The following is a 25542-nucleotide window of genomic DNA, read 5'->3' on the forward strand; positions in this document are numbered from 1 at the left end:
GAGTGCAGGCACAGAGCTCGTGAAGTGGCCACACACAGCGTGCAGAGCGGTCCAATCGCACGGGCAGAAAGCTGTCCAATCACATGGGCAGAGAGCGGTCCAATCGCACGGGCAGAAAGCTGTCCAATCACATGGGCAGAGAGCGGTCCAATCGCACGGGCAGAGAGCGGTCCAGTCACACGGGCAGAGAGCTGTCCAATCACACGAGCAGAGAGCGGTCCAGTCACACAAGCAGAGAGCGGTCCAATCGCACGGGCAGAGAGCGGTCCAATCACACAGGCAGGGAGCGGTCCAATCACACGGGCAGGAGCGGTCCCAATGCAAGGGCATACCGGCAGAGCGGTCCAATCACACGGGCAGGCTACCGGAGCGGTCCAATCCACGAGCAGAGGCGGCAATCACGGAGAGCGGTCCAATCACACGGGCAGAGAGCGGTCCAATCACACGGGCAGAGAGCGGTCCAATCACACGGGCAGAGAGCGGTCCAATCACACGGGCAGAGAGCGGTCCAATCACACGAGCAGAGAGCGGTCCAATCACACGGGCAGAGAGCGGTCCAATCACACGGGCAGAGAGCGGTCCAATCGCACGGGCAGAGAGCGGTCCAATCGCATGGGCAGAGAGCGGTCCAATCACACGAGCAGAGAGCGGTCCAATCACACGAGCAGAGAGCGGTCCAGTCACATGGGCAGAGAGCGGTCCAATCACATGGGCAGAGAGCGGTCCAATCACAAGGGCAGAGAGCGGTCCAAACAAACGGGCTCAGAGTGGGACAGTCACATGGGCCGAGAGCGGTCTAATCGCAGGCAGCCAGCGGTTCAAACGCACAGGCAGGGAGCAGAACATGCACAGAGGCCCACAGTGGAGTGCTTTTCTGTGCTGTGGAATCACTGAAAAGTGGGTCACTTTTTGGACATCTGTTCTTCTCTCAAATCGGCACGAAGCCCGTCCCGCCACTGCAGCCTCCCCTAGAGAGCAGAGGCAGACTGTAAAACGCCTGTGAATCGCACGCAGCCGACTGACCGCTGCACCTTTTCACTGCACTGTCGCTGAGCTGCGCAGCCGGTAATCAGGAGAACTGCGTATCTTGCTTATTGTGCAGCCGTTGCTATGGAGAACTGCATTTATTGCGTATTTTGCAACAGTTACTATGGAGAACTGTGTATCCTGTGCGGGCGTTGCAGTGGAGAACTGTGCTTCTTGCGCAGCCGTTGCTATGGAGAACTGCGCTTATTGCTTATTGTGTAGCCGTTGCTATGGAGAACTATGCTTATTGCTGATAGTGCAGCCGTTGCTATGGAGAACTGCGCTTATTGCGCAGCCGTTGCTATGGAGACTGCGCTTATTGCGCAGCCCCCTCCCCCATGGCTCCTCGCTGCAGTCCTCACTGGCGTGGTCAGGATTTAATTCCAGACTGGGGTGCATGCCAGTCTACCATGATCCAGATGCACAGCCCAACAGCTCTCCAGATATGTTTAAAAGTAAGCTGTATTGCACTGTTCTTTAGGGGAACTGATTGGTTGTGCTGGGATTCTGACCAGTAATGTATTTTTATCCAGTCAAGCATTCAATTTGGTTATCAGTTCAGACTGTAGCTCAGTAAATGATTGTGTAAAGCGCACGTGTACGTGTGTGGTTGTGTATTGCTTCTGGAAATGTACAGAAGCTACCTGAACTCTGAATAACACATAGACTGCTTGTGCAGTCTTTCTGTGATAATGATACGCAGATGCTTCAGGTAATTGAGTATTTAGAGATGGACCTCTTGTCTCACTTGTGTCCTTCGGTGCATGCATAGACACTGTTTTGTGTGGGAGGCTGCCGTTCAGCACAGTGCTGCTATCTGCATTGTGTAACCCTTGTGTGAGGTGTCCGTAAACAAAAGGCCCGCCAAACCCCAGCAGTATGCACCCCTGTGCCTGCACCCCCTGTGCCTGGCCTCTGGGGGCCTGTCCTGGGATCAGGAGTACTCTCTGCTGACCATGCACAGGTACTGTATGACTGACAGGCCTACCAGCCTATCAGCTCATTCAGTTCAGTTTGCTGGTTCTCTCCTCCTGTGAGAAGGGCTGTTTGGTAAACGGGGATATCGGCATAATGCCAAATCTACCTGAGGGTAATGAGGAGCCCCCCAGCCCCCCCTGCGAGACCGCCCGGTCTCCCAGCACATGTTTCTGCTGTGGGGAGATCCGGCTGTAGCCCAATTAAGCAGGTGTCTGCATGGCGAGGATCAGCTCGGGCCCAGAGGAGCAGTGGAGTGGGTGTGCCTGGCAGACAGGTGTCCCTCCCTCCCCCCTCCTCTCCATTAGCTGCCCATTCACCGTCTCTCCCGCACCACCAGCCGATCCCTGTGCACTCCGCTTTCCTATCGCCTGGAGATTGAAAATGGGGAAGAAGGCGTAGTGCCAGCTAACCAATCCACCCCCCCTCCCAGGCAAGACGAGACCGCAGACAGACCAGAGCGAGCAGCCAGGTCATGGTTTGGAACCGTGTTTATGAATTCCGCCCCCTGCCCCTCTCATTGTGACCTCACAACTTGGCCACAATCTGATTGGTCCTCAGTATATCAGAGTGTACTTTCTGTGCTACCCCTTAGGGACTTATTTCCTGCACAAGCCTGTGTGACCAATAAAAATGGAACCCTTCCATGATGAAGGTATGGAGGTGTGTGCTGATGACATTTTGCTGAGAATAGGCTCAGTATAAAATGGTGGATTTCTCTCTTAAACTGATTTTTTATTTTTTGTACAAACTTATTTTCGTTCCTAGCTTGTATGATTGTAATGAAGAAACTGTACCAGTGTTGGCTGTCACACGCAAAGATTTTGACAGCCGCCCCAGTATGGCAGTAATTGTTTGAGACAGACACACACAGACACAGGTGTCTCATAGGAGTTCCTCTTGGCTGTCGCCCCCCCTCCCCAGGCTCACTGGCTGTTAATGATTTTGTTATGATGTTTTAATGATGCAATCTGTGGTTAAGGGGTTACTGCTCTGCGCTGGGGGTGAGGGGCGAGGGGGGAAATCCCTTGAGCTCTTTCCTGAGTTTCGGCAGTGTGGGAAAGGTGCGGACACCGCACCCCTTGCTCTTTGCTAACCGTAGTGCCAAGAGAACAGGAGGGATTAGTGTGGGAGTCTCTGCGTGTGTATGTGTGTGTGGGTGTGGTTACTGCAGGCCACCCGTACAGGAGACCGGGCTTGGCTGTGGTCAGGAATGTGTGTGTCGCTGGCAGGTTTGTGTCCCTCCTGTGTTCGCGTGGGCCTCCCCTGCAGCCTTGAGGGCAGAGGCAAGAGAGGAACACAGGCTCTTTCATTAGGAAGCCACAAGTCTTAGTGCGTGCTTATGGTGCTGTGCTGGGAGCTGCTCTTCCTCTTATGTGCTGCTCTAATGGAATTAGATGGAACACACTGTGTGTGTGTGCGTGTGCGTGACTGAGTGAGTGTGTTCCGCAGGTATGTGTATGTGTGTGCGTGCGTGTGTATGAGAGAGACTGAGTGTGTGTGTTTATCAGCAGTGTGTGTGTGTGTGTGTGTGTGAGTGGCTGTGCGTGTGTGTGTGAGAGTGGCTGACTGTGTGTTTATCAGCAGTGTGTGTGTGTGAGAGTGGCTGACTGTGTGTGTTTATCAGCAGTGTGTGTGTGTGTGAGAGTGGCTGTGTGTGTGTGTGTGTGTGTGTGTGTGAGAGTGGCTGACTGTGTGTTTATCAGCAGTGTGTGTGTGTGAGAGTGGCTGACTGTGTGTGTGTGTGTGTGTGTGTGTGTGAGAGTGGCTGACTCTGTGTGTTTATCAGCAGTGTGTGTGTGGCCGCTGCTCTGTCTCCATGTGACTCGCTGTGTGAGTGTACCCCAGCCCCGCCCCTCGCATCAGCTGGGCTGTTTACATTCTGGCAGACTGTTCCAGCAGCTCCAGAACCCAGGCAGATTCGCGCTTGCGAAAGAGAAACAGAGAAGCTCAGAGCTCTGTGTGGAGTGAAAGGCCGGTCTTTAGAGCTCTTCTATTGACCGAACGTCTGAGAATCAGATCGGGTTTCAGTCTAGCTTTTTCCCCACAAATGCCTTTGAGACAATGTAGGTCATCAGCCAGAGCGTTTCAGGGTTTTAATCTGGTTCTGACTTCTAAAATAAACAGGACACGAGGCAGTTTGTTTGCCTTAATGTAACAATAAGAGGCTGTCCTGTTTTATTCTTTTACTGCTCTGCATACAGGGCTGCAGCGACAGCAGTTTCCCCAGCGTTAAATGAGCTCGAGTTAGTCGTGTCATTAGCTTTCCGATCCCTAAATTACCTTTTAATTGCTCGCTCTCGCTCCGTCCCTTTCTGGCCCACCCTGTTAGCCTCTCACTGCTACCCTCCTCCAGTCTTCTGCTTCTGTCTGCTGCTTTTTACTGTAGCTGCTTGGTTGAAGTCATTTTGCACGTCCGTGTCATAGTGCTGTTGCTGGTTATTGTGACACAGTGGGCAATGATGCGATTGTGAACTGATCATCTCCAAGTGCCGAGGGCGTGCCTGAATCAGCCATTACCGTGACCCCCCTGAGAGGGCCAGATTTGTGTTCTCTTTGGTTTGTCATTGTCTTGGGTCTCGTGAGGAGGCCTCAGGCCGGTCTCTGTCCAGGCCGGTCTCTGTCCAGGCCGGTCTCTGTCCGGGCCGGGCCGCTGGTCCTCTCTGAAGCGCTGCTCAGCTGCTCTCCGTCTGTCTCGCGTCTTCAGCGCTGGCGCTCACAGTACAGTCTCCGCTTCCTCAGCCCCCTCCCCACCAGCACGGCGCTTTCTGGAAGGAGAAACACAGCCTGGGATGGGCGATCGCGTGTTGTGTAGAGCAAATACCTCCCACTGAATGCCGAGCCGTGGCCATCGCCCAGCTCTCTCTCAGCAGTCCAGCAGCTCTCTGTCACAGTTTGGGATTTTCTTTAGTTTCAGCTGCCATTTAGACAAAACAGGAATAATAAACATGGACAGCATCTTAAAAACTGGAGCGGTCCACTCTGTCCCCTCCTCTTTGGACCTCTCTGGATCATGTGACTATGCTGTGATGGAGTTGCGCAGCTGCAGAAATGTGTTGGGCAGCTGGACAGAACTCGACCCGGTTGCGCCAGCAGGTGGCGCATGAGTAATTTGGGGTGCGGTGACGCATGAGTAATTTGGGGTGCGGCTGCCTGTGTGTGTGTGTCACCTGGTCGTTCTGTGTCCCCAGGCCTCGCTCAGGGGGGGCCCACGGCAGGATGCACTGGGGCCCCAGCTGCTCTCAGAACCGGTCCCAGGACCAGCGCGGCCGACACCGCGTCTCCACCGTCATACAGCCCCTCCGGCAGAGCGGCAGCGAGGTGGTGGACCTGACCGTGGATGAGGACGGTGAGCCGCGCTCGCGCCGCGGAGACTGAGCTGCTCTGTGTGTGCACTCACACATGTACACACACACACACACACACATACATGCATACACACATATAGACATGCACACACACACACACACACACACACAAGCACGAGTGCACAAGCACGAGTGCACACGCATTAATGCATGCGTGCACACACATACACAAAATAAAAAGAAAAGGAAATAAAACTCAAACAAAAAACTTGACTATATTAACTACGTTATTAATCTTTTTCGATACACTTTGTATTTTGACTCAGCAAATTAAAGGCATACAGTACTGACTTCCTGTCACAAAGGCTCAGTGCAGTTGTGGAGTGCTGGTATTATTGCAGCCATTTCCTCTCTTACAGGAGCACAGCGCTCACCTGGGCCTCAGTGGTACCTTGTTATATCACTACCACAGGAGGGGGAGCATATTTTAATGGTGATTCAGAAATAAGGCTTGGATAAGCGCACATGCCAGGCATTCTGCAGAGTTTTAGCCCTGATTCTACATGCCTGTGAGGGACCAGATTCCTGCACTGGTCGCATGGGTCCACGAGAGTGCTCTCTCTAGAATCATGAAGTGGGGAAAAAGATTACCTTTTATTCATTTTAGTAAATAATTCTGTCTGTAAAACAGAATTTCATTTGTCGTCATTCCAAATAGACTAACTAACCGTCAGGCATTGTTTTAGCAGGATTCCCCCCACCTTTGAAATTGAAACAAATTTTAGGGCAGTCACATTCTCCACTTTGACGTGTTGTGTGTAGGAAAAATTTTAGATGCTATTAGTTGCACTCATTTGCCGTAATAAGAGGTTCCCCTGTCCTGAATGATTGGTTGCACTTCAGAGCAGAATAATGTTTGCCTACCCCATCTCCCCCAATTAGCATTGTTCTGACATGCTGATTTGCATAAGAATCAGCTCTTGTGTGTGGTTTACTCTCCTTCAGTTTAATTAGCATTGTGTTTGGCATGACAGTGTACATAAATACTGGATGCATGTGAGTATGTGCGCTTATGATTCATTAGTTTTCTTTAATCAAACTGAAGAATGTGCACGGATTCTACCGCTAGGATCTTGGATCTTATGTGTTTTATCTACCTCTGACACAAACTAAAAGCGTTGAGTACTCAACACCATGCTTACTGGTGTATTCTGGCCATGAAAACTCACTAAAGAAGTGAGCTTATGTGACATTGCTGCAGTGCCTACAGCTGGCAACACACACGCACACGCACACACACTTGTCCTGCAGTGGTGGGGAAATAAATAATTTCTAAGAAAGTCTAAATTAATTAATGTTGCAGGGCTCTACAGTGCTTCCATTTTAGAAGCATTTGTTCCAGAAAATTAATGTGTGCTAACTGGAAAAAATAATTTAGGAGCACATCTACTAATTGGGTTGCATTAGTGTGCTCCTAAGCTGAAAAATCTTTCAACTTAAAGAGTCACATCTTCTTGGAAAACATGTTAGCGCGAAGCCTTGTGTTCCTGAAAGCCATTCTGGAGCAGCGTGATGTCTTGCCTGTTCGTGCTGGTTAGCTTAATGCCCTGCGTCTGCAGTGCACACAGTCTCGTTCTGTTTACTTTCGGTGCTGCTGCATGTCCGTGAGCGACCGATCGCACTCGAGTGTGGCAGGCCCGACATAATGAGACTGACATTTGCATTTCTTTGAGGAGGAGCAGTTAATTTGTGCATATTAAGGCATGCAGGCGGAGTGCTTTCGCTGGAATGCTAATGAGCGGGAGCCTGCTGGCCTAGCAGCATCGGCGGTCTCTGAGCGGGACGGGCTGGTGTGTGTGGGGCGGAGGGCGCTCTGCTCCTAAAGGGCACGGCTAAAGCTGCCGTATTTAGTTTTTGCTGTTTTTCCTCAGATCTCTCAGTAGTGCCAACCACCTCTGACAGGACCCGCCCCCAGCCTGTTAGCTCCTCCTCCTCCTCTTCCTCCTTCAATAATGCCTCTACCTCAGAGCCCCCCTGTGACGGGCCCGGCCCCTCTGGCAGCGGCCCCGCCCCAGCGCCCGACAGCACTGTGGGAGTGCAGGCCCACAGCAGCACAGCTGGCTCAGCCACTGCGGGTAAGGGAGCGGCCGCAGTACCGGGAGTGACCTAATGAGGGCGCCTCTTTAGGGTGCAAGTGTGCTTGTGTCTAAAGCAGGGGTGTCCTGTCTGAAAAGGGCCAATGTGGGTGCAGGGTTCTAGTTTTAGCCCTGCACTAATACACCAACATCAGCCCTTTTTGAAATAGATTGGACACCCCTTCGGTCTCCATCCAAATTTAACTTGGATTTAGGTTTTTGACGGGGTTATGTTTCCAGTTTTTCTCACCTTCAGGCAGTCTGTATTGAAATAAAAAAAACAGAATTTTATGTGGTACCATACATAGTTAAACAGATACAGGGGTCTAAAGATGTTCCAAAATGGCTGTCAGTTTTTTGGTGTTAATACTTTTATCTGATTGATTGTATGTAAGGATGTTGAAGAAATAAAAGTTAATTTCTAGTAACAAAGAATTCAGAGAACACAAAATGAGTACAATTTTGTCACAGATATGAATGTTTGAAAATTAGGTCAACAAAAATCTTTAGGAATGAAAGTCGCTTGTGGGCATAATCATACCCTCAAGATGCATTCACAAGTAGAGCATAGTGATACAGTGATGATAGGTGCTAGGTCATCATCATGGTGGAATTCCTTCATGGTTAAAACCAGTTTATTCTTAATCCTGATTATGGACCTTATCTTGATGCAATGCACTGTTTGGACACAGGCAAAGGGGGCGGCATTTCACAACTACAAACCATTCGGAAATATACATTGAGGTTCTGTTCTATCCGCAAAACAATTGTATATTAAAAAGCTTTTTTTTTTTCTTTTTTTTTTAAACAGGGCAGTAGTTAGCAACTGTGTAGTTTTTCTGTTGGAACACTGAACATTTTGCAGTGTAATGCATAATGACTGCAGCTCAGGGTTCTTTCCCATTGTGTTGGTGAATGACAAAACAGATCTCGAACGTTTTGCTTGTTTTGCCTCTTGTGACTTGTTACCCCTTTTTTTTATAATGAAAACCATGACATTTTCCTTGTCTTCATACATTAAAGTATGGCTTTGTGAATTGGATAAAAACATGTTTTTATTTTTTTCCCATCTGTCAGATGATGCACGAAGAGGTGCTTTGGGGACCTCAGGAGAAGGCGGGGGCACTGCCATGCCCCGTCTTCCCTCCTGCTGCCCCCAGCACTCCCCCTGCGGCGGCCCCTCCCCAGGGCACCTGCCCCTCGGGCACGCCCACTCGAGCTGCATGCAGGCTCCGCCTCCCCAACAAGCCCTGCCCCAGCACGGCCACGGCCACGCCCACCACTTCCACCACCACCATCACCACGCGCCCCCTCCCCCGCCCCCTCTGTCCTTCCCCGAAACCAGCTGCCCCTTGGAGAGGCCCACTGCAGTGCCACCACCCTGTGGAGGAGTCAGCAGTACAAGCAACCAGTACCATGACCAGGTAGGCCCTCCCACGCACTCAGTACCATGACCAGGAAAACCCTCCACACACTCAGTACCATGACCAGGAAAACCCTCCACACACTCAGTACCATGACCAGGAAAACCCTCCACACACTCAGTACCATGACCAGGTAAACCCTCCACACACTCAGTACCATTATCAGGTAAACCCTCCACACACTCAGTACCATGCCCAGGTAAACCCTCCACACACTCAGTACCATGACCAGGTAAACCCTCCACACACTCAGTACCATGACCAGGTCTGATGATAAAGGGTTCTCAGGGTTTGGCAGTTATGCCTGTGTTGAGGCTGAAGATGCAGGGGTTCCCTCATCTTGGCTCTAGCTGGAGTGGATAAGGGCAGACCAGAAGGGCACCCTAAGTCCTGAGCGGTCTCTCCTTGGGGCTGCCGTTTGGGAGCATAAACCGCAGATGCTCTTTGGTTTCCCACGCACCCTCCTCTGATCAACTCCGTTTTGTTCTTCTGCTTGTGCCGTGCACCCGCTCACCTGGTAGACATGCGGTCACAAGCAAGAGAGAATGTAAACGCATTCAGTACGGCCTAGAAAATCCTTGCAGTTCAAATCCTTGCAGTTCAAAAGAAAAAATTCTTTTGGAACAATAAAAAAACATTTTTTTTGTGGAGTTGTTTTGTAGCTAGAGTTTTGAATCTTGGAACAGATGTGTCTATACTTGAGCCTCTAAATGCAAATTCATTGATTTTACACAGATGGTAAGAACTGGGAAACATATGCAGTGTGTTTGAAGCTTTGAGAGAGATGGCATCCACATTTATTAACTGACAAGACATCACATGAAAACAAATGGATTCCATATCAGTATCAGCTGGTTGTCCTGGCGGCGTGCTGATTAATAACTAAAAGCGCCAGTCACTTCAACAGACATACCATTTCAGCTTTTAAAAAAAGTTTGCCAGGAGGTGGACTCAAAGCAGAGTTGAGTTACTTATGAATTATTCACTTCCTACTGAAGTTTAATTGAACTTTTTTTTTTTTTTTTATCAGACAGGAGATTTTGCTCCAGTAAGGCTTTCTATATTAAATGGTAGTTGGGGGTAAAGTTCATTGGAGTGGGGGTAAAAGCTTCACTCTTCAGTAGTTTTGTGGCCCTTTTGTTCAATAATTCACAGGAATGGAGAAGGGTGCAACTGTAGCCATTTTAAATCATATGTGTCAGGTTTTTAGGTGGAAAAAAGGAAGTAGCTTACTTTTAAAATGCAAATATTAAGCATTAAGCAAGTGACTAGGAGCAGTCAGGGCTCTTAGGTACCATACATGGCTACTCACAGAAGCTACTGCCAGCATTCGGTTTACACATCAAGGTGTTTATATTATTAAAATTGGAGTGCAGTATGGATTTTAATCTAGCACAGTCTCCTGCAGTAAATGTTTAATACCACCCTTTTACGTCTGTGGGTATGTTTGCATAAAGATATTTACGGCCTTTTTTACTCGCTGTCTTAATATTTTGAGTATTGGGTACGGAACACTTTAGTCTGCTTCCATTTCAGGCTCGTACATTTTCATTTTTGAGAAAAGTTAGCCCTGTTAAAAAAAAAAAAAAAAAAAAAAGACCTTGACTTTCACTGCTACTTCTCTACTACTGAAGATTAGTTTATACTGTATATAAACTAATAAGATGGTGTGTACGAATATTGTGTGCTAATTTTCGTGAAATGTTTTTGAAATTGCTCGTAGTTTCAGTATTTGCCAGGTCCTTCTTGTTCTCTGATTCTCACTTGAGGTCAGTCCTCACTTTCAAAGTGCCCTTTTTGGCAGGTCAGTGAAACTTATCAGACACAAGCACTTGGGTCTAGGAGCTGCTGTGGATACGGTCGGTGTAGTTCAGTGTGGGGTCTGTTCTGAGCGCTCGTCACCAGCAGAGTAACGCAAAGTTTAAAAACACACAAGACATGCAAAACTGCAAGGATAAAAGAATAAGTCATTTTCAGCTGTCCGTTTTGCTCTGTGTGTGGTCAGACCCGAAGCTGCTGCTGCTGATGTTTTTAACGGAGGGGAGGGGGCGTTGGGTCCTAGCGGAGCGTTGGGTCCTAACGGAAACTGCAGTGTGTGTTTTTCTGCCACCAGCCTTCCCTGTCCCACCGCACTCGCGCTAACAAAAGGCTGCAGCACAATCGGCTGATTAACTGCAGCGCGCACGCGTTTCACAAAGAGCTCGTCGGGCCTGTGAACGTGCCGGGCGTCATGAAGGCCGTGTGCGGCGCTGAGGGGCCGTGTGCGGCGCTGAGGGGCCGTGTGCTGTCACCAGCGGCGGCGTGGCGTGGCGTTTTAGCGCTTAATTACGGAGGATGGGCCGCACGGCCAACTGCAGCCGCCGCAGCCGTGAATTACAAGCAGGGGAAGCCTGTGACCCTGCAGAGTTGTGCACGCAGCTGTATCACTATTCACCGAACACAGGAAGGTGTCCTGATACGCGGTTTTCTGCCAAACTGATCGTGGAATTGACATTACTTAATAATGTTTCAGTGTCTGGCAGACGTAGTAAATTCACTTTCTGAAATTAGCTATTGACTGCATGTATTTTTTGGTAGGTTTGAGGGTAGAATTCAGATTTTTTATTGATCTATTCCAGTTGCTAGCTAATGGTTTCAGCCCTGCTTGAGTAGGTCTTTACCTGTAGCTACTCAGCCCAGTTATATGCATCATCAGTCAGGTGGATGAATAATTGAGTGAATGGATGGTTGGATGCATACAGTGTTTGGAGGTTAGTATTGACTGAGAGAGAACATTAGTGTATGTGCTGTCTGAGATAACGGTAGTGTATGTGCTGTCTCTCAGATAACTGTAGTGTCAGAGCCGTCTTTGAGAACTTGTGTATGTGTGGTCTTGGAGATAATGGTGGTGTATGAGCCGTCTCTGAGGTAACAGTAGTGTATGTGCGGTCTCTGAGATAACGGTAGTGTATGTGCGGTCTCTGAGATAACGGTAGTGTATGAGCCGTCTCTGAGGTAACAGTAGTGTATGTGCGGTCTCTGAGATAACAGTAGTGTATGTGCGGTCTCTGAGATAACAGTAGTGTATGTGCTGTCTCTGAGGTAATGGTGATGTATGTGCGGTCTCTGAGGTAACAGTTGTGTATGTGCGCTCTCTGAGATAATGGTGGTGTATGTGCGGTCTGAGGTAATAGTGGTGTATGTGCTGTCTCAGGTAACAGTAGTTTATGTGCGGTCTCTGAGATAATGGTGGTGTATGTGCGGTCTCTGAGATAATGGTAGTGTATGTGCGGTCTCTGAGATAACGGTAGTGTATGTGCGGTCTCTGAGATAACAGTGGTGTATGTGCTGTCTCTGTCTTGCAGACCCTCCCTGTGGACCTCAGCAGTAATGCAGTGCGCAGTGGGGGGAGTGGCGGGTTCCACGGGACGTCAGCCTTCGACCCCTGCTGCCCCGGCTCGTCGTCCCGCCCCCCCACCTATGTCTCGCAGGCCGCCCCGGGCCCCAGCCAGCCTGTAGACACCTACAGCTCGGCCATGGTGACCCCACCCCAGCCCCAACCCCAAATGTCCTCCTGCAGGCATTACATGCACCCCACCTGTGAGTAGCCTGCCTCTGGCATTCTGACCTGTCTGTCTGTAGCTGTCTGTCTCTCTGTGCCTGTCTGTCTGTCTGTCTTCTATGGATGGGAAGGCCAGGAAGTGGACTGCCCTTTTTTATTCAGCTTTCTCCTCAAGAAAGGCCTTATCCTCGGCTCTGCTTAGTTACTGTAAACCAGTGTTAATGTTGCTTTGGAAGGTTCCAGCCGGGCTATCTGTGCAGCGCTGTGCTTAAAACAGTGAGACTCATCATGCGTAGCTGGCTAAGCAGTGCATACATCATGAATCGTTTCTATATGGACCTCGCTGTGTGCCCAGGGGCATTGTCACCCTGAAACAAGAAAGGACCTTTCCCCAAACTGTTGGGGAGGCAGAGAATTGTCTAGAATGTGATTGTATGCTGTAGCATTAAGATTTTCCCCAGACCAAGGGGTGTCCATATACATTTGCGCATATAGTGTATGCAAACACTGCATGAATTGACTTTGTTTGACTGCTAGCTATCATGTGACTGCCTACCTGCAGTGCCTGTACACAGGACGGCTGTGTGGGGTGCTTGACTGTACTGTAGCCTAGCTGTACGTGGATATGTGAAAGTTAAGCCATCTAACTAACTGTGCATAAAGGGGTCTGCTGTGGAGGAAACATTTTTTGGAGTGTTCTTTTTACCACCTTTTCTTGGGCTCAGGGAGACATGTTTGGATAGTCAAGGTTTTCTCATTTTTGTATTTCCTCTGTCCAGGTGAAGGTTCAGTTTGAAAATATGCTTCAACATTGATATTTGATCTTTTGAAATTTTCCTTACACTAACTATATATACTGAGGTTACCTTAATGGTTATAGTACTTAGCCTATGTATTTCTGTAATTACTCTATGTGCAATTCTGTGTTTTAAAATAGGCCTTTTGCACCATGGCTTGGCTAATTAATATCTTAATTAAACTCTTAATTAAACAAAAACTGTATTTTTGTATCATGCTGATGCGTACAATATAGCTATAATTAATAGGTTACCATGGTTACTAATCACCTGGTGTCTTATTCCCACATCTTTATTAAATCATGTGGCTATTTCAGAAGTTGATGTGGATCGTAGGCTGTTTATTTTTGAAATTCTGATTGTATATATTTTTCAATGTGGAGATAACCCTGCTGCATTGTGAAGGGGCTGAATTAGGCCTCACCCAGTACAGATCTCACCTAGTAAAGACCTCACCTAGTACAGATCTCACCCAGTCAGATCTCAGTACAACTCTAGTACAGATCTACATACATTCACTAGTAAAGACCTCACCTAGTACAGATCTCACCTAGTAAAGACCTCACCTAGTACAGATCTCAACCAGTACAGATCTCACCTAGTAAAGACCTCACCTAGTACAGATCTCACCTAGTACAGACCTCACCTAGTACAGATCTCACCCAGTACAGATCTCACCTAGTAAAGACCTCACCTAGTACAGATCTCACCTAGTACAGATCTCACCTAGTAAAGACCTCACCTAGTACAGATCTCACCCAGTACAGATCTCACCTAGTAAAGACCTCACCTAGTACAGATCTCACCTAGTACAGATCTCACCCAGTACAGATCTCACCTAGTAAAGACCTCACCTAGTAAAGACCTCACCTAGTACAGATCTCACCTAGTACAGATCTCACCTAGTAAAGACCTCACCTAGTAAAGACCTCACCCAGTACAGATCTCACCCAGTACAGATCTCACCCAGTACAGATCTCACCTAGTAAAGACCTCACCTAGTACAGATCTCACCCAGTACAGATCTCACCCAGTACAGATCTCACCTAGTAAAGACCTCACCTAGTACAGATCTCACCCAGTACAGATCTCACCTAGTAAAGATCTCACCCAGTACAAATCTCACCTAGTGCGGATCTCACCCAGTACAGATCTCACCTAGTAAAGACCTCACCTAGTACAGATCTCACTTAGTAAAGACCTCACCTAGTACAGATCTCACCTAATAAAGACCTCACCCAGTACAGATCTCACCCAGTACAGATCTCACCCAGTACAGACCTCACCCAGTACAGACCTCACCTAGTACAGACCTCACCTAGTACAGATCCCACCTAGTACAGATCTCACCTAGTACAGATCTCTCTCTCAGACTGAGCCTTTGGTACAGGAGTCAGTCCGGACACCATGGACAGCAGTGGTTTGAGATTTCTTCAAGTAACGTTTAAGAGCGCTGTCTTAGCCCGTGTGCTTTCTGACGCTCTGTGGAGTCCGTTGGTGTGCATTGTGTATTTGTGCTGGTTACTGTTACACCTTGGCCTCTCCTCTGCGTGAGCTGTCTAATATTGCATTTTACTTTGGGGTTCCCGGGCGTCACATAAAAGGACCTGCTCTGTGGTTTTTGAAAATGGAGTTGTCAACCGAACAATTAAATCTCGGCGTGTTCTGGGAGTAACCAAACTCAGCGTAAAGTTCTAATGGCTCTCCTGCCCAAAAATGAGCCTGCTCTTAATAATGAAGAGAGGCGGCTGGTGAGCTTCAGGTGTGAATGGCTTGAGTGCGGACTGTGCCTGCTGACGGGATGTGTGCTGGAGTGCTTTATGGAGCTCACGCTGTCCCAGCCTCTCTGTCCAGCAGAGCTCCACACACACGGCTCTCCGCCGGGCTGCGAGTGTGAGACTAGAGGAGCTGAGAGCCCTAACAACCCCTAACGAGCGCTGGAGGATGTGTCTTTGCTGTGCGCTGGGCTTTGTTTACCGTGTGACGCAGGTGTCACTTCTGCTAACTTTCTCTTCTCGTTTCTCCCGTTTCTGTTCCACGCACAGATGGGCCCCTGGCTCGCTCCCTCCACCACCAGAGCTCTTCCTCCTGCCCCCACTCCCACGGCAACCCCCCGCCCCCGCCCCAGCCACCCCCGCAGTCCGACTACGTCATACCCCATCCCGTCCACGCCTTCCACGCCCCCCTGTCCTCCCACGCACCCGGGCACGGCGTGCCCCCGGCCCCGCCCCCTGCTCTGCCCGCCCACCACCTGTCCGGCTCGGCCGCGCCCCTCCCCCAGCACCTGCCCCCCGAGCACCAGGCCCTGCCCCACCACCTGCCCCCGCTGCCCCCCGCCGTGCAGAGGCTGCACCACCACGAGGTGCTGCAGAGGATGGAGGTGCAGAGGCGGAGGATGATGCAGCACCCAGCGTGAGTGTGACATCACAGCCAGGGGGCACGGGGTCACAGGGTAGCATACAGTTATGGAAATGAAGAAGGGCTCTTCTGGCCTTCCTGTGACCACTCTCTCTCTGTCTTTCTCTCTCCTTCTCTCTCTCCCTCTCTCTCTTTACAGTCGAGCGCATGAGAGACCCCCGCCCCACCCTCACAGGATGCACCCCAACTACGGTCACGGTCACCATATCCATGTGCCACAGACCATGTCCTCTCACCCCCGCCAGCCGGACCAGAGGACGACCTGGTCAGTGCACACTAATCGGGTCACAGGACTCTGCTGCTTAGCCAATCACAAGCTCGTTTTTACTGCTGACCTGGACGATTTTAATGCATAACAGTATTATTCAATGTGTCAGTTTTGAAAACAGTATTCGATCAGGACCATTGCACCAACCCCTGAGGCTTATTTTGTACTTTGTGTGTGTGTGTGTGTGTGTGTGTGTGTGTGTGCGCACACGTGTGTGTGTGTGTGTGTTTTTCCTCTGCAGGGAGTTGGGGATCGATGCTGGGGTGGCTGTAGCTCCATACCCGGCGGGGCATCTGCACCCCCACCTGCCCCACTATCACCCACCCCCCAGGCTGCACCATTTCCCCATCACCTTCATGGTGAGTCTGCTGCCTGGCCTCCCGTCCCGCGGCCTTTCCGCCAGTGCGCTCGGACCGGTCTCTGCTCATGTTCAGTCCCTGTGCTCCCTTATGTGTGCGTTAGCTGTGAATAGCTATGCGTATGCACTGAGTGCACATTCAGCTGAGCACACCTGATGGGTTTGAGATCTGTTGTGATGATTTATCTCTGGACATTTGACTTTTTAAAATGTTTGTGTGTTGCTGTGCGGAGTCTGTTTTCAAACACGTTTTTTTTTGTTTGTTTTTATATTGAAGCAAACTGGCATTTCCGAAGTGACCTACCCCCACATCCGTTACATCTCATCCAGAATGACTGGTTTTGGAAGAACTTACGAAGTAAGTCTCAATGAATATGGGCTTTTTCACTTAAAGCATTAAGCTTTTCAATAAATCAATAAATGGTTATAATATTCACTCTGATGCAGATCTTTGTGCCTGCATGTGCTTGCGTGCGCATGCAAGCATTTGCTTGTTTGTGTGTGTTAGTGCTTACGTGTGTGAGTGGGTGATTGAGTGGGTGGGTGAGTGGGTGAGTGTGAGTGAGTGTAAGTTTGTCTCACCCCTCTCCTGATCTACTGTTGTGCTCTCAGGATCTGCTGCATTTGGAGGAGAGGTTGGGGACAGTGAACCGCGGTGCCTCTCAGGGAACTATAGAGAGATGCACTTACCCGCACAAATACAGGAAGGTGAGCGCTGCAGCACTGCTGCCTGTGCATACGTGTGTGTGTGTGTGCGTGCGCGCACATGGCGTGCCTGACAGAATGCAACCCTCATCAGAGACACGTACCCTGTGCGGCTGGAACGAAGAACCTGTACTCTACAATTTACGATGAAGGCTCAACTCAATACAGCTAAATGGATCCTGCAAATGACATGGCAGAATCAGCACTGGTCTCAATCCTTCAGTTTCTGCAGAGGGCAGAGTAACCAGCTCCAGAGCTATAGTGGAGTTGACTGACCAAAATTATATTGGGTCCCCCCGAGAGAGAAAGACTGTGCGGACAGTTATCCCCCTGAAAATGCGCAGATAATGCCAGGTTGTGGACGGGGTGCGCTGGGAGAGCGGTGGCGAATGAGGGCAGCCCCCGCGGGCGGGGAAAGCGGGTCGCTCCTGCAGGAGCGCCGGCGGCCAGAACATTGGGTGCTTTGTGAGCGCGCGGCGGGAACATTTTGTGTGCGTTCGGGTTCACTTGCAGGCAGACCTTCGCTTTCACGGTTGATGGAGAAAAATGTTTTCTGCTTTCTGGGGTGCATTTATAAAGCCTATTTATATACCGCCTTCCCTTTCTAAACATTTGGGACGTGTTCTTGCCTGACTGTACGCTGTGTCGATGAACACAAAGTTATTCAGTATTTTACATTTCAAAAATATTTTTTGTTTAGTTCTGTTGAATTCCCTTCACGGATCACTGGATTGATACAGATGAGCGGAACTGACAAATGTTGTTTTGTTATAAATCTGCTTTTATTAGGAAATGACAGTACATGAGTACATTCAAGATATTTACTTTTTCTTTGGCATTAAACTCTGTCACCCCTGATTCTTCTGCCCTCTGGTGCTGGAAGGCAGGAACTGCAGCTTTATTGTTTTTGACTCCACAGAGAAAGCTGCACGGCAAGCAGGAGGAGGACGAGGGGCCGGAGGAGGACACGGAGGAGAAATGCACCATTTGTTTGTCCATCTTAGAAGAGGGAGAGGATGTCAGGTACACCCCACCCTACAGCCTCAGATATGCGGTTTTGATTAATGACCATGCAGCGTATTTTATCTTGGTGTGTGCGTGTGTGTTTGCATGTATGCGTGTGTGTGTATGCATAGGAAATGTGCATTCATGTGCACGCGTGCATGTGTGTACATAGGAAATGTTTTTGTAGAGCCCTTTTCCTTTTTAAACATTTTAAATGTATTACACGTACATCTGTTCTCTGTGGGTCGAATAAATGTTTAGTTTGTGGTCTCTTTCTATGTAAAGTGATCCTCTGTACTGGAGAATGTACAGAAAAGCGGTTATGTAGCTAGAAATGACTGCTTTAAATTTAGGCCTGTGGTTATTCGTATTTCTATACTGTGTGCATGTGCGTGTGTATGTGTGTGTGTGTGTGTTTGTGTGTGTGTAGGGGAGGGATTCTTCTGCCCTCTGGTGTTGAAATGAGTAAACTACAACTTTAAATTGCTTTGTAGTTTTGTTAAAGATGTATTCACCATCCTTTTTTATTAATTTAGGAAATTTCTAACAGTGACCATTTGTATTATCAGTACATTTGTATATCAGTTTGCAGTTTACTCTCAGTGTAGTATTAAGTTGTATTAACTTGTAGTCTCCAGCAAACCTTTCTGATTCTGTTATTGTGGGCAGTAGATGTTATTGTGGGAGGTAGAGGTGCTGGATTGTGGATGAGGCCCTTTATCCACCGAGCTCCATGCGCTGTTCACCAGCAGTGCAGTAAATCACACTAAAACGGCACTGAAAACAGACGGCCCCAGACGCAGGAGCGAGCGGCTCGAGTGTCGGCGCGGTGCCTCACTGAACCTGCTGCTGTACAGGCCGTACACGCTGGGTCCTGGGAGGGCAGGCTGCCTGATGCACGTTCTCTCCCTGGAAGAGGAGATCCACATCCCTCACGACTTCTCACCATTTCCTCTCTCCCTTCCCAGACGCCTTCCCTGCATGCACCTCTTCCACCAGCTGTGTGTGGACCAGTGGCTCCTCACCAACAAGAAATGCCCCATCTGCAGGGTGGACATCGAGGCGCAGCTGTCGGCCGAGAGTTGATGCTGCTCTCCTCGGCCTCTCTTTTCTCTCTTTTCATTTGTCGGTTTGTTTTCTTTTTTTCCTTCAGTACTTCAGTCAACCAAAGATGGCATGATTCACCTGCGCAGATTCAAAATGAAAAAGAAAAAAACTTACAAAAAAAAAGACAAAAGAGCATTCAACCCTAGAGAGCTAGCTGTTTTAGTGCCAGTACTGCTAGAAGTGGCATAATCGGAAAAGAGTTTAGTTTTTTAAATATAATTGTATTTATAAAGCTCTTTATTTGACTTTTTAGTTGTTTTTTTTGTTTTGTTTTTTTGGTGTCATTTAATTTAGTATTTTTTTGTTTTGCATGGTTCTTTTTTATGCATTTCTTTGCACACATAATAAATTGGGCTTCATGTGGCCTATCAACTTGCAGGCAAGGGTCACTCTAGTAAAGAAGCGTTTTAAAAATACACAATAATGCCCTGCTTTACTGGAGTAGACCGTCAACTTCCATTTTTTAACATTGCAGGATTCATTTAAGCAATCATTGTATTGATGTGTTTATGTACAGATAATGTGATCATCTAGATAAAATGAAGATTAAAAAAAATATATATTAATCAAGACATTCCTTAATTGGGGAAAAACTTCAAACTGACAGAAGAGCTGCTGTGTCAGTCATTGTACACCGTCGTGCAGTATCCAGCGAACGGGAACAAACTTCAAATATGCATCAGCACAGAATATGCACACCCCTCGTTTACCACTCTCATCCTGCATACACATTTTACACTCTTCATCTGATGTATTTGAGAAGAAAATGAATGTCCGTTTCGTGAGTTGATTGTTCTTTTTTTTGTTGTTGAACTGTTTGAATTGCGAGTGGAGTTTGTGCAGGGCAGGTGTTGGGAAGCGACGGAGCTGCTGTGCATCAGCGGGGCCTTGCGTTGGGGGCCTCGCGTCGGGGGGCCTCGCGTTGGGGGCCCCGCGCCGGGATCTCAGGCCCACGCCCCTCGCCCCTCTCCTGTCCGTCTGTAATCTGTGAAAATTTTGACTGGAAGCCGCGTGCGACCTGCTTTTCTTTTCTTTTTTAAAAAACATTTTTTCCTCTGCGTGTACTTTCTGTTCAGACTGCTCAGAGGAAAGAAAAAGAACACGGTGGCCCCACCTGACTGTTGGGGGGGGGGTCATCAGTTATTTTTACAAAGATCACTGTCACTTCATCTCTCTTCTTCCTCTGTAATGCGCAGCGAGCGTACCTGCTGCGCTGAAGAACTTAACACTAATATTACTCTCAACTAGCTAACTTGCATATACTTGCACATCCAAAGGCGAGAGCTGGGAGACGGGAGCCCTGTGAATATGAAAGCGTGTTTCTGCTCTGGATTTGCCGAGTTTTTAAAAAGTAACTGTCATTTTGAACCGAGTGTTGGTATGCAGTACCTATGGCAGGAATCCATGCATTCATAGACTTAATGGCCCCAGGATGCTTTTCCAAGGGCTTTCTATTAGTTTCAAAGATATTAATAAAGTTAGATAACTCTTCACTGTGTCCAGTGTTTTTTTTCATTACTTTTCACTGTATCCTGTGTAAAAAAAATACATTTAAATAAAAAAAAGTTTTTTAAATGATGTTTGCAGTCAAAAGAGGTTCTGGTCTATCCCTGTTCAGATGTGTCTTGCATTACCAGCTAATTACCAGGTAATTACAAGGGCATGATACCACCCCAGACTGATATCGCCAAAATATATCTGCTAGACATTAGAATGCGAGAAATACGATGAGAATTGGGTTTTTATTTTTAAAATTTCTGATTAAAGGCTAAAATAGTGATTGCAGGCTGCAGTAAATCATTCTGATAATTCAAAGTTGGACTAAGCAGAACTGAGATCAATTTGCTGTCATTCAAGCCCACGTGAATTTCTCTTCCAAGATGCTTCGATGTCCCAGGTGTCCCCTTGCAGGTGTCGGAGGGGAACAGCGTGTGATTTCGAGTGAGGAAGAGCTGCAGTGTGCGTGGGTGGCCCCGAACCAGGAGCAGTCAGGTGGTGTGCGTCTCCAGTGTGGCGCTCTGGAACGAGGACCTGAAGGTAGGTCACCGCAGTGCAGCTCGAGTCAAACAATGCAGCTTTATGCAATGTACATGTCCTGCACACCTGCTGGAGCACTCTGAGACCCTGGCTATGTTCTGTGCTTATGTATGGTGACATACAGTGAGCTCTGTGTTGAAGAGACAGCTTCAAGTCAAATATAATATGAGACAATTCTGGAAGTAAGATTTCACAAAGTTTATTTCATAAGCACCACACCTGCTGGAGTGTCAACGTACCAGTCCAATTTTAACAATCTGAAACGGCACAGTAAATGATTTCATGTGTCTATATTTTGAAAGCATTCATATATACAGGTTACACATATAAGGAATTATTACAAGGAGTCATTTTTATACTGAATATGGACCAGCCATATCAACTAAAGGCACGTTTGATAATCTACTATACACTAACAGTACTTCAGTGGGTTTTCTTTTGCATTTCAGTATTTATATTGATGGTATATCTGATGTGAGCAAGGATCCTCTGACTCCTCAGTTATTCCTCTGCATTTTAGACTAGTTGTGCTGGGGTCTGATGTAGCACACAGTTGTGTTGCTAGCAGAGGTTTTTTATGGGCTCTTCTTAAAACAAACGATGCACATACAAATTATTGATACCTTAACCGTGTTTCTAAACATACATAAATTTGAATTTCATTTTTTTAAATTAAAGCTGAGCATGACGGCTGAACTAAATTCCAGTTCAAAATAAGCTTCTGTCGATGATGCTTCATGAAATTTAGTTCCACAGCCCAATTTCTCACAAATCAACATACTGAATTTGTGAAACGTGCTTTTAAAGTAACAGTCATTACTGTGCATTGCTAGTTAAAAGTTAAGCTAGTTAGAGACCTGTTTGAGGTTGAGAAAGGCACAGTAAGGAACCCACAGTATGTTTTCCTGCAGTTTGAAAATTAATTCCATAAACAATTCCCGGGATCCAGTCCTGGTGATGTGACAAACACATTTTTTTCCCTCACTGTGTGTGCCAGCTGAGTTCTCACTGTTCCTTTGTTTTATAGTGGGAATGGAGGACAAGTGTGAAATGTTTTTAACTAATATTGGACAGAGTGATGAAGGTGAATCCCGGTAGCAGCTGGGCTACTGGTCGCTGCTTGTTCTGTGATGACTGATGCTCTCACACTGCTGCACCTTAGCGGAAATGGGAGGGGTCTGCTGTTCCTTCTATTTTTACACATTGAGGTAAATTAAAACAGCTGAGCTACGGAAAATGATCAAGGTTTCCGATTATGCTACAAAATCAGAAGATTGCAAATTCAGACAAAGGGGACACTTAGTTCTACCTACTGAGCATGATCCAAGATGACTATGCATTTCTCACACACACAGAGCTTTACTTGATGTGAAACAGCCCAGAAATCATGTTCGGTGTGCTTTGGTCTTCTCTGCTGCTGACTTGAAACAAATATTTTCCCTGCTAAGATGGCAGCTGGACACACTAAATTACCCAGTCTTCTGTCAACTCTCTAGAGCAGCGATGAAATGAGCCAAACAAATGCAACATGGTTAATCCAGAACAGAGGCTACAGAACAGAAAGAGCAAAACAAGAGACTTATTTGATCATAAATCATGAATACATTAGATAATTCCTTTCATCATATATCATGACAACATGGAAAAAAAAATTTCTTAGATGGAAAGAAAAATATACCGATTTTCATGTAAACATTTCAGTGAGTAGCACTTCACCAAATTTGGCAAATTCACCCTTTGCCAATATTCTGGGTCGACAGGTCCTTAAAAATAAATCCAAGGTCCTGCCTATTAAAGTGCGTATTAAACACCCTTCCCCCTCCCCCCTTATTCATCATACTTCATTCATTCATTCATTTGTGATGCACTTGCAGTGATTTCGCTAGAGACGGCTTCAGTACAGTTGCCTGATATTATCATGCATCCTGAGTATACTTATTGTGCACTGTTGGTGGGAATTTTTGCCATGAAAGGTATTCCTGAATTTTCTAATACTACTTGCCCAGCAGTCTAAATAAAGACATCCAGCTTTTGAGGACCAACTCACAACATAAATGTAAACCAAAATTAGCCTCATATTTGAAGTGGCAACCCGTAAGTCACTGCCAGTGTAGAATTAGTCATGCAAAAAACAAAACCGCACTTTAACTGTATGGAATAACATATTTGTGGTAATGCTAGCTTTTATACAGGCAATACAATTTATGAAATTAATTTCAGCAGCAAGTGTTTCACTGGGAAAAAAACTGAATTAAATGAGGAGATTTTAGCCTAAAGATGTAAATTCTGTGATCAAGAAGGCAACCACCTTTCATTTGAAATTAGAGGGTTATCGTTTCAAAAACGACATGAACATTTTTTTTTAAAGAATCTATGTGCATGTCATCATCTGAGGTAAAATCTCAGTTACCCTCCAATTAAATTTTCAGGATGATAAAAAAAATAACAGAGGAAGCTACAGTATAATTATGATAAATAGTTTGTTCAGTGCTCAGAGAGATTGTATAGCTGTTACTCGCTCTGGAGGAGAATCTCCAGTCATTCAGGTCCTCACGTTGGTCCTGTACTACAAAGCCCGACCTCCATTTCACCATGGAGCAGGACAGCCGGTAGCACCCAGCACTCAGGTGCAAAGGAGGAGAGGAGAACTCCGTTTCCATCGCTCTGTGCCGTTCTGAATGGCAGCTCTCAGCGTCTCCATGGTGCCCAGGTGTCTCCAGGTGTGTCCAGGTGGGCTGGCTGAGGCTCTAGATCTTGGTGACGTAGTTGTTGGGGAACAGGCCCTGCTTCCCTCGCAGTCTCCCCGTCCACCATCCTGAGGCATCTGACCAGGTGAGAGATGCAAGGTGAGACGAGCATGTGAGACGTGCATATGAGAGGGGCTTTACCATCTTCCCCCGTATGAGTGCAATGTACTGAGAGCCTCTTTATGTACTGTCATTACACATTTCAGCATTTCAGCACTGTGCCAAATGCCTCTGTGCCTTTCTCTTTCTATCTCTCACCTTCCTTGACAATGTCGATGACGTCATCTGCGTTGAAGCTAAGCTCGTCTGTGTCCTGGGCGTCGTAGGCATACAGGGCCTTGCACTGGGGCATCTGTGGTTTGGGTTTCGGAGCGGGCTTAGGCCGGCCTCCTCCTGGGGCGGGCCTGCTAACCGTCTGCCTGCGGACTCTGTGGGGGAGTGGTTTGAACCAGTTTGAACCAGAAATTAACCAATTAAAAATGGGTTAAAATATGTCATTGTCATATGACGTTGACAGGTAAATCAGTGCCAGGGCCATGCTCTATCGACAGCTTGCATATTTTGCAGCCCTCCTGGAGTCAAAGACCGAGTTGTCTTGATCCAGGAAAAAAGTTTATTGTTCAACACACACACCACAAGATGGCACTGCACCCCAAGAAAACAGATAGTCTTGCCCATGAGTACATCTAATGTAATCTCGAGAGGGCAAAATAATCTGTTAAAGATTCATTTAAGTACCTTAAAATCATCTTTCTTTGCCCATGTAAGACCCAATCGTCACAGACTATGAAGCCACCAAAAATAATTTAATTTAAAGGTGTTTTCTAGGTAATATCAGCCTTTTTTAACTGGAAGAAAATAAAACTAAATGAAAAATAAATAAACAGTCCAGAAATCCTACAAAAGGTTCTTTAAACCTCAACTACATATGTACTTTCTGGTGGACTTTCACTTATAGATACATGGTGCCTGTTTCTGTTTTTGATGGGATATTCAGACTGCACAAAAACCCAGAGCTCTTCCTGAAACTGTTGTATGGAGATTGTGAGGCACAAGGACCCTAAACAACTACAACTCTTCGCTGTCTTTGGAGACTGTAGGTACCAGTGTTTAAGAATTATTCTTACCAAGTGGACATGTCCCTTACAGGTTGTTGGGAAAACTCTGAACAATCAAAATGCATAAAAAAGAAAATCCAACCAGAGGTACAAGCAGAGAAATTCAGAGACACAGCATCCACCACAACATGCCAGAGAGCACCACTATTCCATACCACACCAGCTGCACTTCAACCACACCAGCTACACTTCAACCACAACACAGCCGCACGCAGAGACTCACGTTCCTCCGCCAGTAGAGGGCAGTCTGTTACTATGAAGGAGCACAGCACCCAAGTTATGTTTATGAAGCCAACACAAGGCTAGTGACTGTGATGTTGTGTCTGTATACATTTTGTGTGCGTGAAGAGAGATTATGTGATTATGACTGATTTTTGACTATGACTGTGTACGTGCTGTACTTTTTGCAGTGCTACTGACAGTGTGTGTGATTATGACCGTGTATATGCTGTACCTGTGTGTGTGGGTATGATTTGGTATGTAGATGTGAATATGACCGTGTGTGAATATGACCACACACGCTGTATATGTGTGTGTGAATATGACCACACACGTGCTGTACCTGTGTGTGAG

The 25542-nt window shown here is 47.3% G+C and overlaps 2 protein-coding genes across 5 annotated transcripts in view; one reads left to right on the top strand and one right to left on the bottom strand.

The window, feature by feature from the left end:
- The window catches only part of LOC135241974 (E3 ubiquitin-protein ligase Arkadia-like), a 39276-nt gene extending 18718 nt beyond the window's left edge, over positions 1–20558 (top strand). For all 3 annotated transcript variants that reach the window (XM_064312804.1, XM_064312805.1, XM_064312806.1), the window contains 11 exons: positions 5193–5350; positions 7241–7444; positions 8522–8868; positions 12213–12447; positions 15252–15618; positions 15764–15889; positions 16134–16251; positions 16528–16608; positions 16863–16958; positions 17875–17978; positions 18929–20558. In XM_064312804.1, coding sequence (XP_064168874.1) covers positions 5193–5350; positions 7241–7444; positions 8522–8868; positions 12213–12447; positions 15252–15618; positions 15764–15889; positions 16134–16251; positions 16528–16608; positions 16863–16958; positions 17875–17978; positions 18929–19046 — 1954 coding nt within the window. In that variant the 3' untranslated portion in view covers positions 19047–20558. The remainder of the gene's footprint in view (positions 1–5192; positions 5351–7240; positions 7445–8521; positions 8869–12212; positions 12448–15251; positions 15619–15763; positions 15890–16133; positions 16252–16527; positions 16609–16862; positions 16959–17874; positions 17979–18928) is intronic.
- Positions 20559–21287: 729 nt separating this feature from the next.
- The window catches only part of LOC135241973 (unconventional myosin-Ie-like), a 41226-nt gene continuing 36971 nt past the window's right edge, over positions 21288–25542 (bottom strand). The window contains exons 27-28 of one of the 2 annotated variants that reach the window (XM_064312803.1): positions 24110–24279; positions 21288–23928 (exon numbers count right to left, since the gene is read on the bottom strand). In XM_064312803.1, coding sequence (XP_064168873.1) covers positions 23852–23928; positions 24110–24279 — 247 coding nt within the window. In that variant the 3' untranslated portion in view covers positions 21288–23851. Of the gene's footprint in view, positions 23929–24109; positions 25532–25542 lie in introns of those variants that run through there. The other variant, XR_010326186.1, reaches the window with a different exon arrangement.

Source organism: Anguilla rostrata, chromosome 16, assembly GCF_018555375.3.
Source record: "Anguilla rostrata isolate EN2019 chromosome 16, ASM1855537v3, whole genome shotgun sequence".
Taxonomy (NCBI): domain Eukaryota; kingdom Metazoa; phylum Chordata; class Actinopteri; order Anguilliformes; family Anguillidae; genus Anguilla; species Anguilla rostrata.